This window comes from Herpailurus yagouaroundi, unplaced genomic scaffold (genome assembly GCF_014898765.1).
Source record: "Herpailurus yagouaroundi ecotype Mexico unplaced genomic scaffold, PumYag 28, whole genome shotgun sequence".
Taxonomy (NCBI): Eukaryota; Metazoa; Chordata; class Mammalia; order Carnivora; family Felidae; genus Herpailurus; species Herpailurus yagouaroundi.
The window spans coordinates 32,806,138-32,831,586 of NW_024412376.1; the positions used below are offsets into that span (position 1 = coordinate 32,806,138).

The following is a 25,449-nucleotide window of genomic DNA, read 5'->3' on the forward strand; positions in this document are numbered from 1 at the left end:
AAAAAAAGATCTAAAATCAATTATCTGAGTTTTCACTTTAAGCATCAAAGAGAGATCGAATTAAATGCAAAGTAATTAAAAAGAAGAAATTAATAAAGAGCTAAAAATCAACCAAAAGGAAAATAGAAAAAAATAAATGAAATAGTTACTGATATTTTAAAACTATCAAAAAAAAAAAAATAAGCCTTCAGCTAGAATAATCAGGAAAAAGAGAATTCACAATTTAACAATATCAAGAATTAAATCTGACATACCACTAATAACCAGACGTTAAAAGGATAAGGGAATATTATGAAAATATTTTGTGCTAATAATTCTTGCAACTCATGTAACATCTAGAAATCAATGAATATAATTCACCAAAATAAAGAAGAAAACCCATCTAAATATTTAAGTATATGCAGAAAAAGAATTTGGCAAAATTCAATCAAATTTAAATTCAATGAAATTTTATCATACGTGATAAAAAAACAACACTCAGCCAACTAGGAAGCAAAGGAAATCTACTCAATTCAGTTAAGACATCTACAAAAAAGTCTACAGCTACTATCACACTTAATAGTGAATGGCTGTTATTTCTACTAGAATCAGGAAGAACAATTGTCAACAATTCTATTCAACATTACAGTAGAAATACCACAATGAGGTAAGAAAATTAAATGTTGGGGAGTATTTGAAGCAACTGATAAGAATGCAAAATGGTACCATCTTTTTGAGAAATAGTATCTCAGTATTTTATAAAAGTAAGTGTATCTTGATATCACCTCACACCTGTCAGCATGGCTAAAATCAACAACACATGAAACAATAAGTGTCAGGGAAAATGTGGGGGAAAACAACCCTTGTACATTGTTGGCGGGAATGCAAACTGGTACAGCTACTGTGGAAAAGAGTATGGAGGTTCCTCAAAAAGTTAAAAATAGAACTACCACTGAGTATTTACCCCAAAATTTAAACAACACTAATTCAAAGGAATGCATGCACCTCTGTACACACACACACACACACACACACACACACACACAAACATACTATACATATATATATATATATATATATATATATATATATATATCACATATATACATGCCATGGAATATTATTCAGCCATAAAAAGAATGAAATCATCATTTGCAACAACATGGATGGAGCTAGAGATAGACAGTATAATGCTAAGTGAAATAAGTCAGAGAAAGACATCACATTATTTCACTCATATGAGGAATTTAAGAAACAAAACAAATGAGCAAAAGGAAAAAAAAACAAAAGGAGGGAGAAAGAAAGAGAGAAAAGCAAACCAAGAAACAGACTCTTAACTATAGAGAAAAAACTGATGGTTACCAGAGGGCAGGTGGCGGGGGGGGGGGGGTGAAACAGGTGATGGCGATTAAAGAGTACACTCATGATGAGCATTGAGTAATATATAGAATTGTTGAAACACTATACTGTACATATGAAACCAATATAACACTGTACATTAACTATACTGGAATTGAAATTAAAAACTTAGTAAAAATAAAATAAAAGTTTTTCAAAAAGTAAAACATAGTTTTACTTTAAAATCCAGAAATCTTATTCCTGGGTATTTACCCAAGAGTAATAAAAACATATGTCCATACAGAGACTTGTACACAATTATTGAAAACAACATTTCGGTTATTTATAATAACCCAAACCTGCAAATGATCTAAACGTCCATCAACTGTGGAGTGGAAAAATAAACTATGAAATACTGCCCAACAATTATACGGAGTCAAATATAAACATGAGCAACAACATGGATACATCTCAAAAACAAATATATTCCTATCCTCTAGTTTTCTTTTAGTGGGTGTGGCTAGAGATAATCATCCCAACATACTGAATGATCTTAGTTGAAATTTATAATCACTAACCTCAGGAAGCCCATAATCACAGCAAGCATTGTATATGTCCCTTGTCCATTCACTACCTTCTCTCTTCAAACTCACAGCAGTCTATCCTATCTCACTTGCAACTCATGACCTTTCTCCCTATTTTACTGAGAAAACAAAATCATTCACAAGCCCCCACTACCATGTCTACTTACCTATCTCTGTCTATACCTATATACTCTGCCTTCCCTCCTGATATTGAAGACCAAGGATTAGTAAACTGATGCATAGGACACCCATTCAATTATGTATTGTCTAAGGCTGCCTTTAATGCTACAACAACAGATTTAGGAGTTGCACCAAAAACCAGATGGCCCACAAACATAGAGTATTTACTATCTGGCCCTTCACAGGAAGAGTTTGCTGATCCCTGGGACCAATCCACTTTGTCCTCGAAAAGGCCAATCTGTCTACCTGATCTCATCCCCTCTCACTTCTCAAATTCTGTTCCTGCACTTCTTCCATCTCTCATTTTTTCCTTTGTTATTGGTTGTTTTCCTCTAAATATAAACATGCTAAGATTTTTGTCCGTCTTCAAAACAAAAACCAGAAACCCTCTCAACTCCTATTCCCACCCCAGCTATTTCCCCATTCTCTTTTTCTTTTTACAGCTGACAATCTCCAGCGTGTTGTTTCTACTGGATGCCTCTAGTTCCTCCCCAGATGCCACCATTCTCTCTTGAAGTCACTCCAATCAAGCTTTCCTCTGTTCACTCTACAGAAACTGTTCTTATCATGGATACCAGTGATTTCTCCAGGTTAATGAATCCAATGACAATAGTTAGCCCCAAACTTACTTGATTGGCACTCTTTTAACCTAGAAATGCTTTGACTGAGCACTCCTTTAACCTAGACTGAGCACTCCTTTAACCTAGAAATGCTTTCCCCGTTTGGCTCCTAGGAAACTACATCATACTGGTTGTTGCTCATCTTCTCAGTCTCAAGCGTTTAACCTTTATACGTCCACCTGCACTCCAGTCTCCTCACGTTAAAGACCATCTATGTTCTTACAAATCTAAAGTTCTTACCTCCAGGCTTGATCTCTCTTAAAAACTCCATACTTGTATAGCCAACTATCTGATATCTCTACCTAAAAGAGATCTCAAACTTAACATGTCCAAAACCAAGCTCCTCATCTTCCCACCTTCTCAAACCTCTTTTACATGCAGCTTTTCCCATGTCACTAAGTGGTAATTTCATCCCTCTAGTTTCTCAAACAGACAAACAAAACAAAAATACAAAACCAAAAACCCTTTGAAGTCAGCTTCGATTCTACTTTCTTAAATCCTACATACAACACATCTACACATCTCTTTATCTCTACCATATCCATCATTTATTATGAGCATCTCTACCCTCTGGCTCATACCGTGATCATTTCACTTAGATTATTAAAATAGCTTCTTTTTTTTTAAATTTTTTTTAACGTGTATTTATTTTTGAGACAGAGGGAGACAGAGCATGAATGGGGGAGGGTCAGAGAGAGAGGGAGACACAGAATCCGAAACAGGCCCCAGGCTCTGAGCTGTCAGCACAGAGCCCGACGCGGGGCTCGAACTCACGGACCGTGAGATCATGACCTGAGCTGAAGTCGGACTCCCAACCGACCGAGCCACCCAGGCGCCCCTAAAATAGCTTCTTAACTGATTTCCTTGCCCCCACCCATGCCCCATTTTAGTGGGTTCTAAACAAAGAGGCAAGGAGAATTTGTTAAAATTTATTTATTTTCTTATTTTTATTTATTGATTTGGGGGGAGGCAGAGAGAATTTCAAGCAAGCTCCATGCTCAGTGCAGAGCCCGACATGGGGGAGCTCAATCCCATGACCCTGGTGACCTGAGCTGAAATCAAGTCTGATGCTCAACTGAATGAGCCACCCAGGTGCCCTGAGATCTGTTAAAATTTAAAGCACATCCTGCGGGAAAAGCCCTCAAGGGCTTCCCATTTCACTTTGAATAAAAGCCAAAATAATCAGAACGCCTTAGGACATATTACACATCTCCTCCCTTTTGCTGTCTTTCTGACATCACCCTTTCACTTATTCTGATCCAGCCACACTGGCTTTCTTGGTGTTCCCAAAGTACTCCACACATGCTCCTGCCATAGGAATGCTGGCCTTGATGATCACTAACCCAGCCCCTTCTTTCCTAGATATCCACCGTGATTTATTTCTTTACCTCCATCACATCTTTACCCAATATCACTTCTCTTTCAGCAGTTCCCTACAAGCAGGCTGCTGTCCCTGAACTCTCTGTCCTTATGTCACTATCTTTCTACATTCCCGGACGTTAGGATTTTTTTTTTTAATTGAAGTGTAGTTGACATACAATGTTATATTGGTTCCAAGTGTACAACAGAGTGATTCAGCAATTCTATACACTGCTCAGTGCTCACCATAATTACGTACAGTCATCATCAGTCACCACACCCTGTTATTACAATATAATTGACTATATCCCCTATTTTGTACTTTCCATTTCCATGACTTGTTTTATAACTGGAAGTTTTACGTCACCGTCTTATATATCATATATTGTACTTATTTGATGTCTGTTTCTTTCCAAAAAAATACATACTCATTGAGGCTTAGAGGTTTTCTTTTGTTTAATCTATTTTATTAACTATCTCTTAGCTATTTACTTTGTTAGCTATGTGCCCATCTTCTTGAATATTGCTTAGTACACAGTTGGCACACACTAAATACTTGCTGAATGAATCAAGAGGGTAAACGTGCTTTACAAAGTGTAAAGTAATGTATACATGTAGCATATTATTAACTCCTGAATGTGTAATAAGCACTTTACACTCATATTTTCAGTTCTCCAAGTAACCCCTTGAGTATTTTTTGATACCTGTTGACATTTCAACAGAGTATGTTTAAAGAGGTTAGATCTGTTTGTTATCTAAATTGTCACAATTTAGACAGAGAGCAGGAATTGAAATCCAAGTTGAACTCGAGGGACTGATTTTCAACCATGAAATACTTCTGCTCCATACAACAGGTCTACTGGACGTTAAGTGGACAGCTCAGGGACCTTATGTCAGAACTCCTGCAATAGATGGGGATTTACAGAGAAAAATCCTTCAAGGACATATCAGGGATTTAAGTGTCTCCAGAGTACTCTTGAAAGTCTGACATTTCAATTTATATCGGTGCATAAGAGTAAAATATTTTTAATAAGCAAAAAATTGACTACTTGGGGGAAATGGATGATATTTTTGACAAGTCTAAGAATACAAATCTAGTTTTCCAGTAGTTTTATTCTCAGTACAACATACTACATAGTTAATTCTCATCCCCTAAATGAATTAATCTATGAGTTGCCATTGTCTTCATTATACATACATAACCGCTAGGATGAAATCTCCTACATTTTTGGTCATTAAGATGTAGATTTGGTCTCTGTGGCTTTTATTAAATGTAAATCACCAAATGTCTTATTCAAGTAAAACTGTCATTTTCATTGCTTCTTTCCTGGTTTTCTACTCTTTAAAATCTGTATTTCATTTAATTCCCCTAACAAGTCTGGGGGGAGATTTGCACAAAGCCTTTTTGATGGAAATAAAAAATAAAATGCTGCAAGCAATCAGTCACCAAGAGGTCAGATATACCACAGCCCTATCTATATAAGTTCCAGGTGAAAGTCAGAGAACACACACACACACGCGTGCACACACACACACACACACACACACACACACACACGGAAATGAAACATTTTAAAACATTCCAAACAATCAAAATTTGTTGTAACAAAATCCTTATTTTCAAGATTATTCACTTCACCCACTAGTAGGGCTCTTGATTACTTCACAAAGCAAAGACTTTTTCACCCCTATACAGACACAATTTTAAGACTGGCTAATGATGTTTCTATGTGACAGAGCATTAACAATAACAAATAAGAGAGCATAGATAACTAGCTCTTCTTCTCCCTAGCCACTCCTGATGATACAGCACACAATATCCGATATTTAAGAAAATGATGCAAAGATGGGGCGCCTGGGTGGCTCAGTTGGTTAAGTGTCCAACGTCAGCTCAGGTCACGATCTCATGTTTCATGGGTTCGAGCCCCACATCAGGCTTTGTGCTGACAGCTCAGAGCCTGGAGCCTGCTTAGGATTCTGTGACTCCCTCTCTCTCTGCTTCTCTGTCTCTGTCTCTCTGTCTCTCAAAACTAAACCTTAAAAAAAAACTTAAAAAAAAAAAAAAGAAAATGATGCAAAGTCACTTTTAAAAAGATAAATTGTACCACATATTCCCCAGTGAAGAGCATGAGATAGTATAAAATATCACTGAGAAAGATTCCCATCAGTATAGTTTTGCTTTTTTTTTTTTTCCAACGTTTTTTGTTGTTTTTTTTTTTTTTATTTTTTTTATTTTTGGGACAGAGAGAGACAGAGCATGAACGGGGGAGGGGCAGAGAGAGAGGGAGACACAGAATCGGAAGCAGGCTCCAGGCTCCGAGCCATCAGCCCAGAGCCGGACGCGGGGCTCGAACTCACAGACCGCGAGATCGTGACCTGGCTGAAGTCAGACGCTTAACCGACTGCGCCACCCAGGCGCCCCTAGTTTTGCTTTTAAGTCTGGCACTATTGCGGCTTTTAGACTTTAGTTACCTGTGGAAATCACTTCTTAGTAATTATTTCACAAGAGCCAAAGTTGGACAGATCAGCTGTTTAAAATACCCAAAGACATGAAAGAAGAAAAAAACTTAGTTTAATTGTTGACTGCATAAACACTGAGAAAATACGGTACACTGTCAGGTTTTGAAGGAAGCCTAAAAAAAGAAAAGGAAAAGGTTGCCTTCAATTCTACAGTTCTGTTTGAAAATAGTTGATTACACAGTTAGGCAAGGACATAACCCACGTCAGACATCGAGAGAGAAGCACAGAACGCTTTACCCAGGGGCACTCTGGCAGCGCTTGCGTCCGGGTTGATCCAGAAGGAAAGCCAGGAGAGAACCACTATGAGCAGGGTGGGGGCATAGACACCCATCATGTAAAACCCGACCTGTCTCCTCAGGGTGAAGATGACTTCCACACACGTGTAGTACCCTTTCAGAAACAAACATGTTAGAAATATGAGGTGCTCACCCACGTGCAACTGCAAAAACCAACGATGTACCTACAAATTGTAAGTCACTTCCATTTGAGGCAGTTTCTCAAAGTAAACTCAGAAAAAGATTTTTTTTTTCTATAAATATATAGTTCATTTGATGCAAAAGGTTGACATTATGGGACCTGTCTCACCTGACCTTTCACAACTTTATTATGGCATCGAGAAATAGATACCACATGCTGTGCCACTATGTCAACATCTCAGCTTTTAAGTCTTTGTTCAGAGAATTCGCAATGAACTTAAACTTTTCATTACCCATGGGTCCTCTCAGAGCAATTGATCTAAAGGAGTCATACAGGGAGCAGTAAATCAAAGTGGAACAAGTCTAAAAAGAAACACTCCACGACTACGCATTGTCAGTATAATTTTTCAGCTACATGTACACTTCTTATCTAGAAAGTATGGCAGTCTTCAATAACTCCTATGCGTACTTAAACCTTAAAAGTTAAGAGTATTGGAAGTAAATGTTAGCAGCAATAAGAAATATGTGTTTTCAATCTATGTAGATAAAAAATTATAAAGGGCAAACATCCAACGTTCCTCTCAATTCTCTCCTCCACTCTAGACCCTCAAGCATGCTTTATGAGGCAGAGGACCTCATTTTCACAAGTGGAGACAAATGCAGAAATTGCATTACAGCATAATTCTAGAGATGCCATGACACTACTAGTCCCCCGGCTTAATCACAAATTATGGGCAGCCTCGTAATAGCCTTAGCTGACTTGAGAAACAAAATAAGTGACAAAAGATTCTCCTAGCACTGGAATAGAAGACACACTTCTAGATGTTTGAGATTATTTTTTTAAATGCTTTAGTTCTTTCAGTTAGCAAATTAAATATAATATTTAATGCCTACAGTGCTTAATTTTGATAAAATTGTCGTTAGCCATTCAAACAAAAGCAAGGTTATGTGCAAATGCCAAAAAGTTAAAATATCTCCAGTTGTGTTCAGCTTAAACCTTGTTATTTTAAAATGTGGAAATATATAAATGAATGATAAATGAACACATAAAATAATTGTGGGGAAAGGACAATATTGCTTTTTACTATTTTAAATTTTAAAAGCAATATTTATCTGATTTTCCTAGTTAGGAAGGATATATACACTTCTGGCACTAGAACAGTCTTCATTTTTACTCATTAATGGTATTTATGGCAAGAGTGGCACAATTAAAGAATGTTAAATAAAAGAATGGCTATTCACGTCCTCTTATTAAATAACTTAGATTAGAACCCTATCTTTTCCCCAGTGTGAATTATAATCATCGCCACCTCTGAGAGATTAGAAACATATTAGGGCTAAATATGTAACAAAAATAAAGAGTTGATTTGAACTGCAGTAAATTCTACTTATGCCAAATGTTTCCACATTATATCAGAAAACAAAAAAAATGCAGAATGTTTGTCTCTTTTTTTAATTTTAATTTCATTAAAACCAGGCAATTAATTTAAATTGTGCATAGGTTTTAAAAAGATGCAAAAGGTCAAATAATGAAACCTCCCTCCCTTTTCTGTTCCCCACCACTCATCTTAACTTCCTGCCTGGACAAACAAGAACATATGTTTCTAACTAACAATTATGTGCAAAATTTCCAAAATAGAATCTTTTAAAAGTCCCATTTTCTGCAATTAAGAGGCTCCCAGTACTCCTTAAAAGTAGTTCTAAAGTACCTGGCTTTGCAATAGCATCACTTACTCAATTTAATTTTACATTTACCTAGCACATGTGAGATAGGGAATGACATACATGTGCTTATCACATATTTTAAAATTTATTTTATTGTTTTTTCTTTTCAGATTTTTATTTAAATTCTAATCTGTTAACATACAGTACAATATTCATTTCAGGAGTAGAATTCAGTGATGTATCACTTACATACAATACCCAGTGCTCAACACAAGTGCCCTCCTTAGTACTCATCACCCATCTCACCCATTCCCCCCACCCATTATCGCTCTGTTTGTTCTCTATCTTTAGTAGTCTCTCACTTACTGCATATTTTTAGGTAACCTGAATTGTCAGAAATATTACAACAATTTACTATGGAGTTGCTCACTTTACAATGAACTTTTGCATTCCATCCCATCATATTTAATTGGCAGCCTAAATAACAGAAACCCTGTACTCTGAAGCAAGTTTCCACCCCCTCCTTTTATGAAGGCACCCACTAGGGGAGCTTCCCAAGACTTGGATGAATTTGGCAATAAAATACATGCTTGGATATTATAGTGATTTGCTCCATAAACTTTTATGAGAAACATTTCTTGATCTTTTTTGATCTTTTCCTAGTACTGTTACATTTATGAGAGGCAGGTGGGCAGCTAATTGATATAAATGTTCATTGGCAAATTCAATTTACTTTCTATTTCCTGTGGGGTTTTATTTCATTATTATTCACCTAGGCTTGCAATTTAAGTATTTTTCATACTTGTTTTCCCATATATTTCTCCTTTGTAACATCTACAATTATAAAAAACCTGTAACTTTTAATAAAGTTAAAGCTAAATTATTATTTCTGATTATTTCTGTACAAGTTAAAGAACATATTGTTCATCATTCTATATATGTTGCTATCTATATCTTTTTCATTATTCTACATTATTAAGCATCCCATATATTTAGAAGTTTATTTCTTTTATTTAAAAAATTATGTTTATTTATTTTTGAGAGAGAGAGAGAGAAAGATAGAGACAGAGCACGAGTGGAGGAGGGGCAGAGAGAGAGGAAGACACAGAATCTGAAGCAGGCTCTAGGCTCTGAGCTGTCAGCACAGAGCCTGACGAGGGGCTGGAACCCACGAACCACGAGATCATGACCTGAGCCTAAGTTGGACACTTAACTAAGCCACCCAGGTGCCCCAGAAGGCTCTATATTTCTAAGTACATTTCTAAATATCCAAATATTAAATATATTTTACTAATAGTCATATGATGATTCATGTAAACACTGATGATAAAGCATGCTTACTGAAACATAATAAATGACAATTATTATGATGTTAGAAATAAGTTTTTTTTAGGGGGGAGGGTGCCTGGGTGGCTTGGTCAGTAAAGTGTCCAACTTTGGCTCAGGTCATATCTCATGGCTTGTGAGTTCAAGCCCCACATCAGGCTCTGTGCTGACAGCTCAGAGCCTGGAGCCTGCTTCCAAATCTGTGTCCCTCTCTCACTCTGCCCCTCCCTCACTCATGCTCTCTCTCTCTCTCTCTCTCTCTCTCTCTCTCAAGAATAAATAAACAACATTTTAAAAATTTTTAAATAGAAATAAGGGTTTTTTTTTGTTATTTTCTGTAGCTAATGAGAGTTCAGTGACTTATTTACAATAATTCAAAAAATACCACAAAATCTTTACTTATTATAATCTGAAGTAATTTCTCAACTACTCTCTAGCACATCTTATTTTCTTCTTAAAACTAAAATAAATTATTTTGCTTATGTGTGTACTATACTAGAATACATATGTACAAAAGGGCAGGGATCCTGCCTTTATTCCTTGCTGCATCCCCAAAGGGAGACTTTTAGATATAGGGCTTAAGATGTAGGGCGTAAAGGTGAAAAAACAAATATCCCAGGATTTTCAATGCTATGTCATCATTTTATGCTATTACATAAAATCAGAAATAAAATTACCAGTTTTATTTTCATCTTTTAGATGAAATTTAAAATTTCACTAGGGTCTATTTCAAACTTCTTAAAACAATTTAGAGACTATTCATTTTGAAATGTTAAGCATATAATCTAGATGTGGGTAACTATTTGCAGTGCATATTTGCAGTGCATAATGGGACTGACTCCACAGGTAGGGTAGCAATACCAGACTCACTATTCCAGTGCTTCACCTAGGTAAGTGTCTTTGCTTTATTGTCCTAACATGTAAAATAGGGAGAAGAAAAGTATCGAAGTCATGGCATTGTTGTGAGGATTAAGATACAGAATTCCTGTAGACTACTTAAAATAATGCCTGACATACAGCAAGAAATCAAAGAGCTATGTACTTAATATGTGCTTCTACACAACAATCCCAAAACGCTGCTTCTTGGCTTTCAAGCTTATTTTTTTCATTACTAGGTGAGCTGTAAACGTTTCTAAACACTGTAGCTCATTTCCTTAATTTGAGTGAGTACCAAAAAGAGGAACACTATGTTTCGTGCAGTCGCCGACATCGAATTGCCTGGAACATTCGGTAAATCACTCAGTCACCCTGCTCTTCAGTTATTTTATGTGTTAAATAAAGAAGCTGCCTCAGAATTGTCAGTTATTTTATGTGTTAAATAAAGAAGCTGGCTCAGAATTGTCAATAAGATCACTTCCATATCTAGCAGTCCGTGTATCTATGACTTCTTCACTGAGTACTTTGGTGGTCAAATTTTTAAGAGCTTTCAGGTTTTCCTTTTAAAACCTTCATAAATTCTTTTGCAGTGCACTTCCTTATTATCTCTCCCGTTCTAAAATATGTAAGCTTTATAAGAGAAGGAACTCCTTATATATAAATGCTATATAAGCTGTTAACTTATGTGAAGGTAAACAACACATGCTTAAACTAACTCTATCTCCAAGTTGCTTAAGTGTTGCGTTTATTGTAGCACTGTAACTATGCAAATGTTCACTCTACCTTTTTTAATATTATATTTTGTCTTTGATGATGTCACGATGACAGCATTTTTGCTCAAACATCCGATCTTTCTGAATTCTACAGAATTATATTATACATGTTTTATTTTTGCAAGCCAACATAAATGTTGCAATAAATTTAAACTTTTATTGTATCTATTTCTGAATATCTTCATCATATCTTTGTTTACTTCCTGAAAATTAGAAATTGTATGGTAATTTACAAGTTGGAATGATAATTTGAAATAATAGTTTGATATAATGATCAAAATTCAATCATCTTTTTACGTATTTTACTAAGAGAAACAATGTTATTATATTTAATATCTAAAACTCTCTGTAACTATCAGTTGTGACTCAAAGGTTGAATATGAATCATATTATTAAAGTATTGATTAGTATTATATTTGTATTTCTGCAAAGTTTGAGGTAATTTAATGAATGAGGTTAATTTGTTGTGCTTTTCGCAATTAGCTGCTCCATAACGTATGCCAAGAATATTATACAGGGAGTGTTCACTGATGTCTAGTTATTTCCTAGACATGCTATTGATTCCTGCACAGCATAAAGGTCAGTGCTTTGTAAAACTAACAATATGGCTCAACCAACATCTAAAACCTGCCTAAAAGACAAGAGACAAATGTATATGGATTACATCCATCAAATCCATAATGTTCGGCCCCAAAATGAATCTTGCCAGAAGCAGAGTTTCTTCAATACTCAAGCAAACCATTGCTTGGGAGAGTTCATATTACTAAAATAAAAAATTGAAAACCTCTTGTTATCTAGAATTACATAAAGAAAAGCAAAACTAGAATAAAATTTTTTTAAGAACTTTAGTAAATGTAATTTTATGAAAGATTTAAATATGTAATTTAAGTATATGGATATATGATAAACTACTTATAAATACTGAACTTTCTTTTTAACAAGTTTTTCTCTATCCTGTTCCTAGCATATATTAAAATAAAAATGAATCTTTGAAATATGACTTAGTTTTGCTTAATTCAAAGAATATTACTTACCAGTGCCTTTATAATATTTTGTACAGTTACCATATTCGATATCTTCCTTTTTAATATCAAACTGAGGCAATGCAATTTTTTCTAACTGAACAGGATCCCCTGATTGCCAGATAAACCGTAAATCATCAGTTGTGTAGCCAACTATAAACAAAAGTAAATGAATAAAAATATTAGTTTGGAATATGATTATTAATGCTTTTCAAATATTTTAGTAGTCCAATTATTAAGTTCAGCAACGGTAAGATCATAGGCCCTACTTATATAAAATTTTTGTTAAAAATGTGAAGAGATAAAATCTGTGGCCATTAATGAAAATATTAGCACAAATTTACAGATAATTAGTTTGCTTAAAAAAAGAATAAGCTAAAATATTTAGCATATTGCAGTTACAATCCTACGGCATCATATGTAGTAGCACATTTCTCTATATCAAAATTCTGAACTGTCATTGATAAAGAGTAGTGAATAAGTCATTCTAGCTTTTTTTGCATATCTACATTCACAACTATACAATATGCTACCTGGAAATTAAAAAAACAAAAAACAAAAAACATTTAAGCACGAAATCACCTATATTTTTGAAGACATGACCACAAACTGCCCTGAAGGAGTTGCATGGCCACAGGAAAGCAGTAAAACAACCCCTCAAGTGGACAGTGTTACAGCAGGCTGAAGCACACATTTTGGGCTTAGGTAATATGGCTACAATTCAAGGATCCTATAGGGTTTTACAGCATAGAGTAGCCTACTATTCAACTCTTAAAGTGTATGGGTTTTCCAAAGCAATATTTCAGTGCATCTGGTAATGGATTTGAATGTAAATAGTTAAAATTTCCTACACAAATACATATCGACACACAGGTATACACTGTACAACACATTCACAAAAATGTACGTACACACACTTACATCTACAAAATCCCATTTTATACTTAGAAAGCAACCGATATTGTTCAAATGTAGGATCAAACTTCAGTACACTTAAAACAACAACAAATAACCACAAAGTAACTTTAAAGCACATCATCTAGCAAGTATATATACGATATTTTCCAAGGCTATCACTCTTTATTTTTTGCTGAAATAGCTCACGGTATATAGGTATTCAGGCTAAGGATTCCTTGTGTTAGTGTTCATTTTTCAAGTTTTATGTCCCACTTTTATTTTCAGAAGATAAGCATCATAGTGAATTAATATATTTTAAAGGTAAATAATCATTTCAATAATAATTTCAATTAATATACTTTATACCTTAATATAGTACACCCTTCATAAACTGAAAAACATATGATCAAAGAAACACAAAAATTCCAATGTTGTCGAAAAAATTTTTACACATCCAAAGAAAATGACTATTTGGCAGGATTTAGAGACAGTTTTTCAATGTTTTCAAATTTTCTGCTCTGAACACGTGATTTTAACAGCAGAACAGTTGTTAAGACATCATTTTTTTTTTCATTTATTTTACTTTTTAAAATGTTTATTTATTTTTGGGAGAGAGAGACAGACAGACAGAGTGCAAGCAGGGGAGGGGCAGAGAGAGGAAGACACAGAATCCGAAGTAGGCTTCAGGTTCTGAGCTGTCAGCACCAAGCCCAACATGGGGCTCAAACTCACTAGCAGTGAGATCAGGACCTGATCTGAAGTCAGATGCTTAGCCGACTGAGCCACCTAGGTGCCTCATCATTTACTTTAATTATGATACTAATTTCAAAGGAAGTTGGCAGTTATAAGAAGTTAGAAGTATACAACTACCTAACTGAAAGTAAAACTAGTACCAAAGGGATCTGTCTTAGTAATGATTACAGTAAAAGAATAACTAGAATTTTCCTAAATAAATTATTTTACTATTTGTAATCAAAAGCATCAGTTTTATCATTGTTATCCGAGATATTAGTAGAATGTATTGTCTAGAGATTTTAAACATATAGTCACATATAGATTTTATGCTATAGTCACTTTGGGTCTCATTTACATACAGCTCTCCAGCTGCATCTTGCAACGTTGTGTATCCATGGGAAACAAGGTCAAGTCCAAAGGGCAGGAAAGAGTAATAGATAACCTGAAAGTAGAAACAGAGGTCTTAGAAGTTGCTTAACATGTTTCTCTGTGATACACTGACTTAAAATATATATATACATGTATAAATGTACAAATATTAACAAGTACCTCATGCTGACAAGAACATCTCCATCACGAAAAATAAATAGAAGGATATTTTCCTGGGTCACATCATGAAAATTGGCACTTTTTTCATTTGCAAAAAATAAGTCAGGTTTCCACAGACACTTGTACATCGTGGGATCCACTGTCAGTGCATCTGAGCCCCGAAAATCACTAGGGAGCTTCAACCTGGGATCGTTCCATTTTTGTCTCAAGAAGATGTTAACTCTATAGTCCTGGGGGGAAAAAAATGTGTGCGTGGGTGTTTACTGCTATTTGAAAGGCATACTCAGCACCAGAATAAAAAGAGTTTCAGTGATTAGCAGCACTGATATTTTTGGTCTTGTAACTTCAACCAGGAGCAAAACAGTTTGGTCACTAAATAAAAAGAGCAGTCTAACAAGACCCTTGTGTCTCTATAGATATTCCAGCAGCACTTGCTAGCTCCAACATCAGAATACAAGTTTACCAATAATTGCTTTACCTTTATACAAATGCCAGTTATGCCAGTTGGGTAAGTGGTGTTATAAAAACCTGAGACTGCTAAATATTACCATTATTCTTTCCCCCCCCAACACACCAAAAAAAGAATAAAATTTAATTAAAAATAGATGACAAGTAGGTGAGGGGATGGACTAAATGGGGAAGGGGCGTTAAGGAGGACACTGGTTGGGATGAGCACTGGGTGTTACACATAAGAGATGAACTACTGAATTCTATTACTGAAATCATCATTACACTGTATGTTAACTAACTTTGATTTAAATTAAAATAATAATAATAACAAAACAAAATAAACAACAACAAAAAAGCTTCAGGTTATTAATCAATATATGTGTATATTGTGTCAATATACCTAAAATAATTTTTTTTCTTTTTTGCTTATGAAATGTGCCTTTCCAACACTCACTGCTTTATGCTTAATGCCCATCTTTAATTACTCTTACTCCTATACCTCAATAAAGCTAAACAAAAAAAAAAAAAAAAAGGAGAGTAAAGAAAAATATTTCTCCTGGCCTTTTACTAGTTAGCAAACTATAAAAATAATATATATGTGCATATAAAACATATTCATTATATAATATTATGTATATATGTACATAACACACATATGTACATATGTTTACCTAAGAAGGAAAAAGAAAAACTTTCTTTGAAGATTCATACATGTACGATTATAGAGAGAATTTAAGATAGTCAAATGAGATTTGCATTGGATGCAAAACAGGTACGTCAAAATTTGTAAATGTTATATTTTATTTAACTATAGTAGAAAAATGTTTTGAAATCTACTAAATAGCTGATTATTTTACTTGAGTTTTTTGTCTATCTCCTAAAATTTTAATCTTAAAACTTTGTAAAAATTGAATTATGTCAAGACACAGATTTTAAGAGTATGTGCACTAGGAACAAGTATAATACCTTAATACATTTTATTATCTGCCAGTTAAATGGGGTTCTAGCACAAATCAGGTTGTTAGTATATACGAACTTAACATTGAGCATCATGCTCACATCTTTTGATTTTAATTGTATATACTACACTCAGAACGTGCACAAAAGTGTCCAAAGCATAAATTGCATTGGGCTTCAGCTTCCTTATTTTCAATCATTCAAAATTCACAAAATACTATCTATCCATTAGTCTTTTGATATTATCAAAATGAATGAAATCATAAACTTCAAATCAAAATCCAAAATAATTAACTAGGAAGAGGTTATAGATCATCTTTTACTAAATAATAAGACCTAATAGATTTCTATAAAACATAAATGTAAATGCTTTACGTATGTGTAAAATATAAAATAAAGCATAAGCAAGGAGCAATCTGAGACATTTTACTTTCTCATATGATCTTCAGACTGTATAGTAATTGTAGAAGGGTAAAGGCACACTGTAACAATATCCACACACTGAAGTACAGAGAGTAAAATAAGATTTAACCTACCTATATCTCATAGCTACTCTAAACTTAAGGTTTTTAAAGGCTTCAACATATATAACACAAATGGTTTCTTAAAAATCATATGCAGATGGTTTCAGAGTGTCAAAGGCAAATAATCATTTCCAATGATATTATATGAATATTTTTAATAATACTCAAGATATCTGACAGGAATGAAAGCAATGCCAACCTTTAATTTCAGCATACTTTGCATAATTAAAAAGAAGCCACCTTATAATGTTTGGGGTAACCTGAATTCTCCTTAAAATCTCCACACATACATATATCCTATGTTCCACTATTCTGTCTCCAAAATTGTATGGATAGTTCATCTAAAATTATACAGCAAAATTATTTTTCTTTTAAAAATTTTATAGCAATTTTAAGAGTGTTTCTCCATGTGAAGATCATTATTCCAAATCCTTCTTGAACTCTAAACAGTGTTTCCATCAATGCATGAATATCTTTATATCACTTATACCTTTATATCCATGATTAAGTTCAAAGCATTTTAACCAGCTGAAAGCTGATTAAAGCCTTGCATAGCCCTATACAGTACCAGAGGGTTTTGACAAAATAAAACCTATCTGTGGAAAAAATTACAAAATTACAAATGATACAAGAATGTTTTAATGTCATCACCATTTTATTCTATATATCATCATAAATAGTGTTTTTGAAGTTATATTAGCCAAATTATAAAGCCTAGTATAATGGAGTCAACATGGGCTAGAAAAGATAAAGTACTTGACTCAAATTTCAGCTCTGTATCTTTAGCTTTGACCTTGAGCAAGTTTCTTAACCTCTCTGAGGTCAGTTTCTTCATATAAAAAGCATGAATATTAATACCCTAACATGATAATTCAACAAAATACTCAATTAAAATATTAACACAGTGACTGCTATATAAATAAGTTAGTTCTCTTTTCATTAAACACCCTTGAGAATCTAGCTACAGAGTACGTTCTATACTCTCAGAAAATGTTTACTTAAATTCCTCCTAAATCCCTAGGTGATGGGTTCGCTCATTCATTCAATTCAAAAATCATTTATTAACCATATATTCTTTTCCAAACTCTGGGTACTAAGGATACATCTGTGAGTACTCCCAGACTTCAAAGATAATTGTAAATTACACTGACAATCAGTCAAACATAAAACAATTTGCAAAAGGCTATAAAAATGGAAATAGTTTGCAACAGGGCATCTAATCTAGACTCAGGATTAGATAAAAGTAGCCAAGCGAACTGACATCAAGGCAGGGACCTGAAGACAGGACAGTCAGACAAATATGGGTCTGAATTATATATATTTTATGTGCCCTAAAGCAATTCACTTAATCTCTCTGAGTCTCAAATTCCTCGTCAATAAAATTAATCCTAAATTATTCACAGGAATCAAATGAAATGCTGTACCTAAAGCATGAAACCTGGGACAAAGAAATACTCAAAGTTAGCTAATTTATTATATGTATTATTAACATTATTATCAAGATAGCTATATCACCCCTGTGAAAAGGCTAACAATTACTATTGAAAGCATTTCTTTTCTATTGTTGTAAAGATGCCACCTGTAAGTTTTAATTGGTTACCAAACATCAAAACTAACTTTAATTCTATTAATTCTTCAAAAGCTTTGAAAAACCATTGTTCATGTACCAGATGTAAAGTACTATATTAGTTGCTGATTATACACAGATCAACATAATACAATATTAGAAAACAAAGCAGATTTCTGATTAATATTAATTATTAATATCTGATTAATCTAATATTAAGATTTCACAGACTTTAGATACATCAATGAGCAATGGCAAGTTTGTTTTATAGACTAACAAAATAAAATATCTACTTGCTATTATGTTCCAGACTAAATTCAATGATTACAAAAGAGGCTCGGTTAACCATCAGTTTTACTATGCTAGGTTAAATATTCATTTCTTCCTTCATTTGTTCACTCACTAAACAGTAATTCATTAAGGACTTTCTATGTTTGAAGTTCTGAGCTACCAGTCTGAGAAGGATAAAAACATGAGGGCCATACTCTCAGGAGGTGATGAGGATACAAGTAAGGAAATAATTGGTAAGGATTCTAAGGGTGACAGTACTTGTTGACAGAATAAATGATCACTTCAGACACCAGTCAGGAAAGGCTGTAGAATGTGAATCTGAGGAGGGTCCCTGAGAGTGGGCAGAATTCTGCCAGGTGCTGCGATCAGAGAAGGTCAGGTAAGTGTTTTATCAGTAACACAAAAGAATCATTAAGGGGTGCCTGGTGGCCAGTTGGTTAAGCATCCGACTTTGACTCAGGTCATGATCTCACAGTTCGTGGGTTCAAGCCCCGTATCAAGCTCTGTGTTGACAGCTCAGAGCCTGGAGCTTGCTTCAGATTCTGTGTCTCCCTCTCTCCTGTGTCTGCTCCTCCCATGCTCCTGATCTGTCTCTCAAAAATAAATGAAAAATTCAAAAAAAAATTGATTAAAAAGAATCACTAAATATCAAGATACATAAATTGACAAACATAATCAATATTGTCACTAAAAAGAGGCCAGAACGAGAGACAGAGGTTTTGTAGTAATCAGTGGAAAGACATTAGTTAAAAATCAAGAGCAAGAAATATACGAAGAACTCTTTTTAATTTTTTTAATGTTTATTTATTTTTGACAGAGAAACAGAACATGAGTGGAGGAAGGCCAGAGAGAGAGTGAGACACACAGAGCTGTCAGCACAGAGCCAGATGCGGGGTTCGAACCCATGAACCATGAGATCATGACTTGAGCCAAAGCTGGATGCTCAAATGACTGAGCCACCCAGGTGCCCCTACAAAGAACTCTTGAAATGCAACAATAAGAAAGCAAACAACCCCATTAAAAATGGGCCAAATATCTTGGGGCGCCTGGGTGGCGCAGTCGGTTGAGCGTCCGACTTCAGCCAGGTCACGATCTCACGGTCCGTGAGTTCAAGCCCCGCGTCAGGCTCTGGGCTGATGGCTCAGAGGCTGGAGCCTGTTTCCGATTCTGTGTCTCCCTCTCACTCTGCCCCTCCCCCGTTCATGCTCTGTCTCTCTCTGTCCCAAAAATAAATAAACGTTGAAAAAAAAAATTAAAAAAAAAATGGGCCAAATATCTTAATAGACACCTCACCAAAGAAGATATACTGATGGCAAATAAGCATATGAAGAGATGTTCCACTTTACATGTCATTAGGGAAATGTAAATTAAAACAATGAGATACCACTACACCACCTATTAGAAAGGGCCAAAATCCAGCACACTGACAACACCAAATGCAAATGAGGATGTGGAACAACAGGATCTCTCATTCATTGATGGTGGGAATGAAAACGGTGCATCCACTTTGGAAGACAGTTGGAAGTTTCTTACAAAATGACACATACTCTTACCACACTGCACTGCTTGGTATTTTTACCCAAAGGAGCTGAGAACTTACACTCACACAAAAACCTGCACATCCATGTTTACCGTAGTTTTATTCATGATTGTCAAAACTCGTCCCTCAGTAAATGAATGGACAAACTGTGGTACATCCACACAACAGATATTACTCACCAGGATAAAGAAATGCACTGTCAAGCCACGAAAAGACATACAGGAATGTTAAATATATACTATTAAGTGAAAGACCCAAATCTGGAAAGGCTATATGCTGCATGATTCCAACTATGTGACATTCTGGAAAAGGCAATACTATGGATACAGTTAAAAAAAAAAAAAAAAAAAAAAAATCAGTGGTTGCCGGGGGAGATGAATAGGTAGAGCACAAAGGATTTTTAGGGTAGCAAAATTCTATTGTATCAAATTATAATAGTAGATCATGTGTTCACACCTTTGTCAAAACCCATGAAATGAACAACACCAAGAGCAAACCCTAATGTAATCTAACAGACTTTAGGTGATGATGTGTCATTGTAGGTTCACTGATTGCAACAAATGTATCTCTTTGGTGCAGATGTGCATAGTGGGGGAGGCTGTAGGCAGGGAGAGGCAGGGGGTGTATGAGAGTTCCCTACACATTCTGCTCAATTTTGCTGTGAAGCTAAAACTGCTCTGAAAGAATCTACTTTTGGGGTGCCTGGGTGGTGCACTAGGTTAGGCGTCTGACTCTTGATCTTAGCTCAGGTAATGACCTTGCGGTTCGTGAGCTCAAGCCCTACATCAGGCTCTGTGCTGATGGTGCAGAGCCTGCTTGGGATTCTTTCTCTCCCTCTCTGCCCTCCCCCACTTGTGCTCTCTCTCTCTCTCTCTCTCTCAAAATAAATTTAAAAAATAAAAATAAACTCTACTTTTAAAAGTGAATGCACTTGGGGCACCTAGGTGGCTCAGTCGTTTAGAGTCCGACTTCGGCTCAGGTCACGGATTCTGTGTCTCCCTCTCTCTCTGCCCCTCCTCCGTTCACACTCTCTCTCCCTCTTGATCTGTCTCAAAAAGAAACATTAAAAAATACACACATACATACATACATACATACATACATACATACATACATAAAAGTGAATGCACTTGGCACATAAATATATTTCAAGGATGTTTATTGCACACATCTATGTAATAGCCAAACAAACCAACAAAAAAACCCAGAAACAATATAAAATCTATCATGTAGGAACAGATTAGTAAAATATGTTATTTTCATATGATAGAATGAATTTACCATTAAAAATATGAACATAATTTATATAAAACAATCTGATCATTCTCTCAAAACACTGATACTACGAGTTTCTTTCAAGAAAGTAACATTTCTCATGGAAAACCCAATAGCGAAGTCTGCTAAGAAGAGCCAATGAACATGAAGATATGTTCCGCCTCACTAGAAAAGGAACACAATAAAAAACAAGATTCAATTTTTTTCCCTTTGTTCATGAAATTGGAAATGAGGATGATGAGTAATCATATTTATCATTCACAAGGCATGGAGACCTGGCACATTCCTACACTACAGACAGCAAAATAAACTTAAAAACTTTCTTGAATGGTTATTTGGCAATATATATCAAAATTTAAAGAAAAGTAAACAAATTCCAACAAAGTAATTCATCCTAAGAAAGGTATGTACGAAGATGAAGCTACAAAAAAAATTGAATGCAACACATAGTATAAACAAAATAAAAGGGAAAAGGAGGTAAAGTAAAATAAAATCTGGAAATAGAGAAAAAATGCTGTTGTTTGCCTTTTTAATATGATGCTGAAACATTGTCTAACAAGCCCACTTAAAGGGTCATAGGATTCTCCAGGAAAATGTAACTTTGTCTGACTTGCCATTTTCTACTGGTTACGGGCCCAGATGCCATAAAATCATATAACCTATAGCTGGTTCATAAATTGCAAATGATTTTTGCCTGGTGTAGATGCAAATGTTTTATGTCAGGTAGAAAAGATATCCACCAATAATATGTTTTTATTGCCCTGTGAGACATTAACAAGTCTGTATCTAATTTAGCAGTCTAATTTCAGCATTCATTCCTTCACTACCAGCTCCTGAAGTCTCCACTGAAGCAGCTTTACTATCCCACTGGATCCCTCACTAATGAGTTTCAATAAATCACTAACATGTCCTCACTCTACGTACATGTTTAACTTTTCAACAATGATAGTCTGTCCTCACAAAGTTAAACATAGGAATACCATATGCCCCAGCAATTCCACTCCTAGGTATAAGCCCAAAAGAACCAAAAGGAGAGATTCCAACAGATACTTGCGTGCTCAGATTCACCGCGGCATTATTCACAATAGTCAAAAGGTGGAAACAACCCAAGTGTCCACCAAGAGATGAATGGATAACCAAAGTGTGGTATGCAGGCATACCTTGAAGATATCGCGGGTTCAGTTCCAGACCACAGCAATGAAGTAAATACTGCAGTAAAGCAGGTCAAATGAATTGTTTGGTTTTCTAGTGCTTATAAAAAGTATATTTACACTATACCGTAGTGTATTCAGTGTGTGACAGCAGTATGTCTGAAAAAAACAATGTACACACCTTAATTAAAAAATATGTTATTGCTAAAAAATACTAACCATCATCTGAGCTTTCAGTGAGTCATAATCTTTTTTTTTTTGCCGGTGGAGGGTGTCTTGCCTCGGTGTTGATGGCTGTCGACTGACCAGGGTGGTGGCTGGCGAAGGCTGGGGTGGCTGTGGCAACTTCTTAAAATGAGACGACAATGAAGTTGGCCACATCCAGTGACTCTTCCTTTTGTGAATGATTTCTCTGAAACTCGAGATGCTGTCTATAGCATTTGACCTACAGAAGAACTTCTTTCAAAACTGGAGTCAATCCTCTCAAATCATGCTGCTGCTTTACAACAAAGCTTATGTACTAGTCTGAAACCTTTGTTGTCATTTCAACGATCTGCACAGCATCTTCACGGAGCAGACTCCATCTCAAGAAATCACTTTATTTGCTCATCCAAAAGTTTCATCATGGGGTCGCAGCAATTCAGTCACATCCTCAGGCTCCACCTCTAATTCTAGTTCTCTCCCTATTTCCATCACATTTACAGTTATTTCCTCCACTGCAGTCTTAAGCTCCTCAAAGTCATTAATGAGGGTTGGAATCTCTTTCTCCAAAGTCCTATTAACATTGATATTTTGACCTTTTCCCAGGAATCACCAATGATCTTAATAGCACCTAAAACACTATCTTTTCCAGAAGGGTGTCAATTTACTTTGCCCAGATCCAATGGAGGAATCGCTATCTATGACAACTACACCCTTGAGGAAAGTTTTTCTTAAATAATAAGACTTGAAGTTCAAAATTACTTCTTTTTTTAAATTGTTTATTTATTTTTGAGAGAGAGAGAGAGACAGAGCACAAGTGGGGGAGGAGCAGAGACAGGGGGAGACAAAGAATCCGAAGCAGGCTCTAGGCTCTGAGCTGTCAGCACAGAGCCTGACACAGGGCTCGAACTCACAAACCATGAGACCATGACCCGAGTCGAAGTTGGACGCTAAACGACTGAGCCAGGCACCCCAAAATTCCAAATTATTTCTTAATCTATGGGCTGCAGAATGAATGTTATGTTAATGGGTATGAAGACAACGTTAATCTCTTTGTCCATCTCTATCGGAACTGTTGGATGACCAGGTGCATTGAGAATGAGCAGTCATATTCTGAAAGGAACCTTTTTTTAGAACAGCTGGTCTCAACAGTGGGCTTAAAGTATTCAGTAAACCAGGTTGTAAACAGAGGTGCTGTCATACAGGCTTTCTTGTGCTACTGATAAGAGCACAGGCAGAGTGGAGTTAGTATAAAGCTTAAGGACCTTGGGGTTTTCAGAATGGTAAATAAACATTGGTTTCAACTTAAAATCACCAGCTGCATTGGGCCCTAACAAGTGAGTCAGCCTGTTGTTTGAAGTTTTGAAGCCAGACATTGACTTCTCTTCTCTAGCTGCTAAAGTCCTAGATAGTATCTTTTTCCAATAGAAGGCTGTTTTGTGTACATTGAAAATCTGCTGTTTAGTGTAGCCACCTTCATGAATTATCTCAGCTGGATCTTCCGGAGAACTTGCTGCAGCTTCTCCATCAGCACTTGTGCTTCATCTTGCACTTTGATGTCATAGAGATGGCCTCTTTCCTTAAACCTCATGAACCAACCTCTACTAGCTTCACACTTTTCTTCTGCAGCCTCCTCACCTCTTGCTCTGGATTAGGCTTTGGCTTAAAGCAATATTGTGCCTGGTGTGATCTATCTGGACCACAAAAACCTTCTTCATATCAGCAATAAGGCTGTTTTGCTCTCTTATCATTCATGTGTTCACTGGAGCAGCAGTTTTAATTTCCTTCAAGAACTTTTCCTCTGCAACCACAATGTGGCTGTTTGGTGCAAGAGGCCCAGCTTTTGGCCTATCTTGGCTTTTGATATGCCTTCCTCACTAAGCTTAATCATTTCTAGCTTTTGATTTAAAGTGAAAGACATGCGACTCTTCCTTCACTTGAACACTTAGAAGCCATCGTAGGGTTATTAATTGGCCTAATTTCAACATTGTGTATCTTAGGGAATAGGAGGCCCAAGGACAGACAAGGAGAGAAACAGAAAATGGCTGGTTTGTGGACTAGTCAGAACACACACATTTATCAATTAAGTTTGTCATCTTTTATGAGCATGGTTTCTGATGCCCCAAAACAATTATAAGACTAACATCAAAGATCACAGACCATCATAACAAATAATAGTAACAAAGTCTGAAATACTGTGAGAATTACCAAATGTGACAAAGAGGCAGAAGGTAAGCAAACGCTGTTGGAAAAACGGCACCGATAGACTTGCTCACTGCAGGTTGCCACAAATCTTCCATTTGTAAAAAAGACAAAATCTGCAAAGGACAATAAAACAAGGTATTCCTGCATACACATACACACCGAGGAATATTATTCAGCCATAAAAAGGAATGAAATTTTGGTACACATTATGGCAGAAATAAATCTTGAAAACAGAACAACAACAAAAAGAAGACTAATGAAGAGTTTGTCTGAAAGTATTAATCATAGTAGGAATGCAAGGCAAAAAACAAACAAACAAACAAACAAAGCTCTGGGAAAGGCAAGCATTTAAGGGACAGGCTAGAAGACTGAGGAGAAAAGGAAACCCTGAGAATGTGATTTCATCACCAACCCAAACAGGCAAAAACTTTGAGAAGGTCAACAGCAGT

General features: G+C 35.6%; 1 protein-coding gene across 3 annotated transcripts in view; it reads right to left on the reverse strand.

Annotated features, from left to right (window-relative positions):
* GLRB (glycine receptor beta) overlaps positions 1-25,449 on the reverse strand; it is a 96,791-nt gene that overhangs the window by 24,563 nt on the left and 46,779 nt on the right. For all 3 annotated transcript variants that reach the window (XM_040471617.1, XM_040471618.1, XM_040471620.1), the window contains 4 exons: positions 14,840-15,069; positions 14,650-14,732; positions 12,671-12,811; positions 6,818-6,970 (listed from right to left, as the gene is read on the reverse strand). In XM_040471617.1, the coding sequence (XP_040327551.1) occupies positions 6,818-6,970; positions 12,671-12,811; positions 14,650-14,732; positions 14,840-15,069 (607 nt within the window). The remainder of the gene's footprint in view (positions 1-6,817; positions 6,971-12,670; positions 12,812-14,649; positions 14,733-14,839; positions 15,070-25,449) is intronic.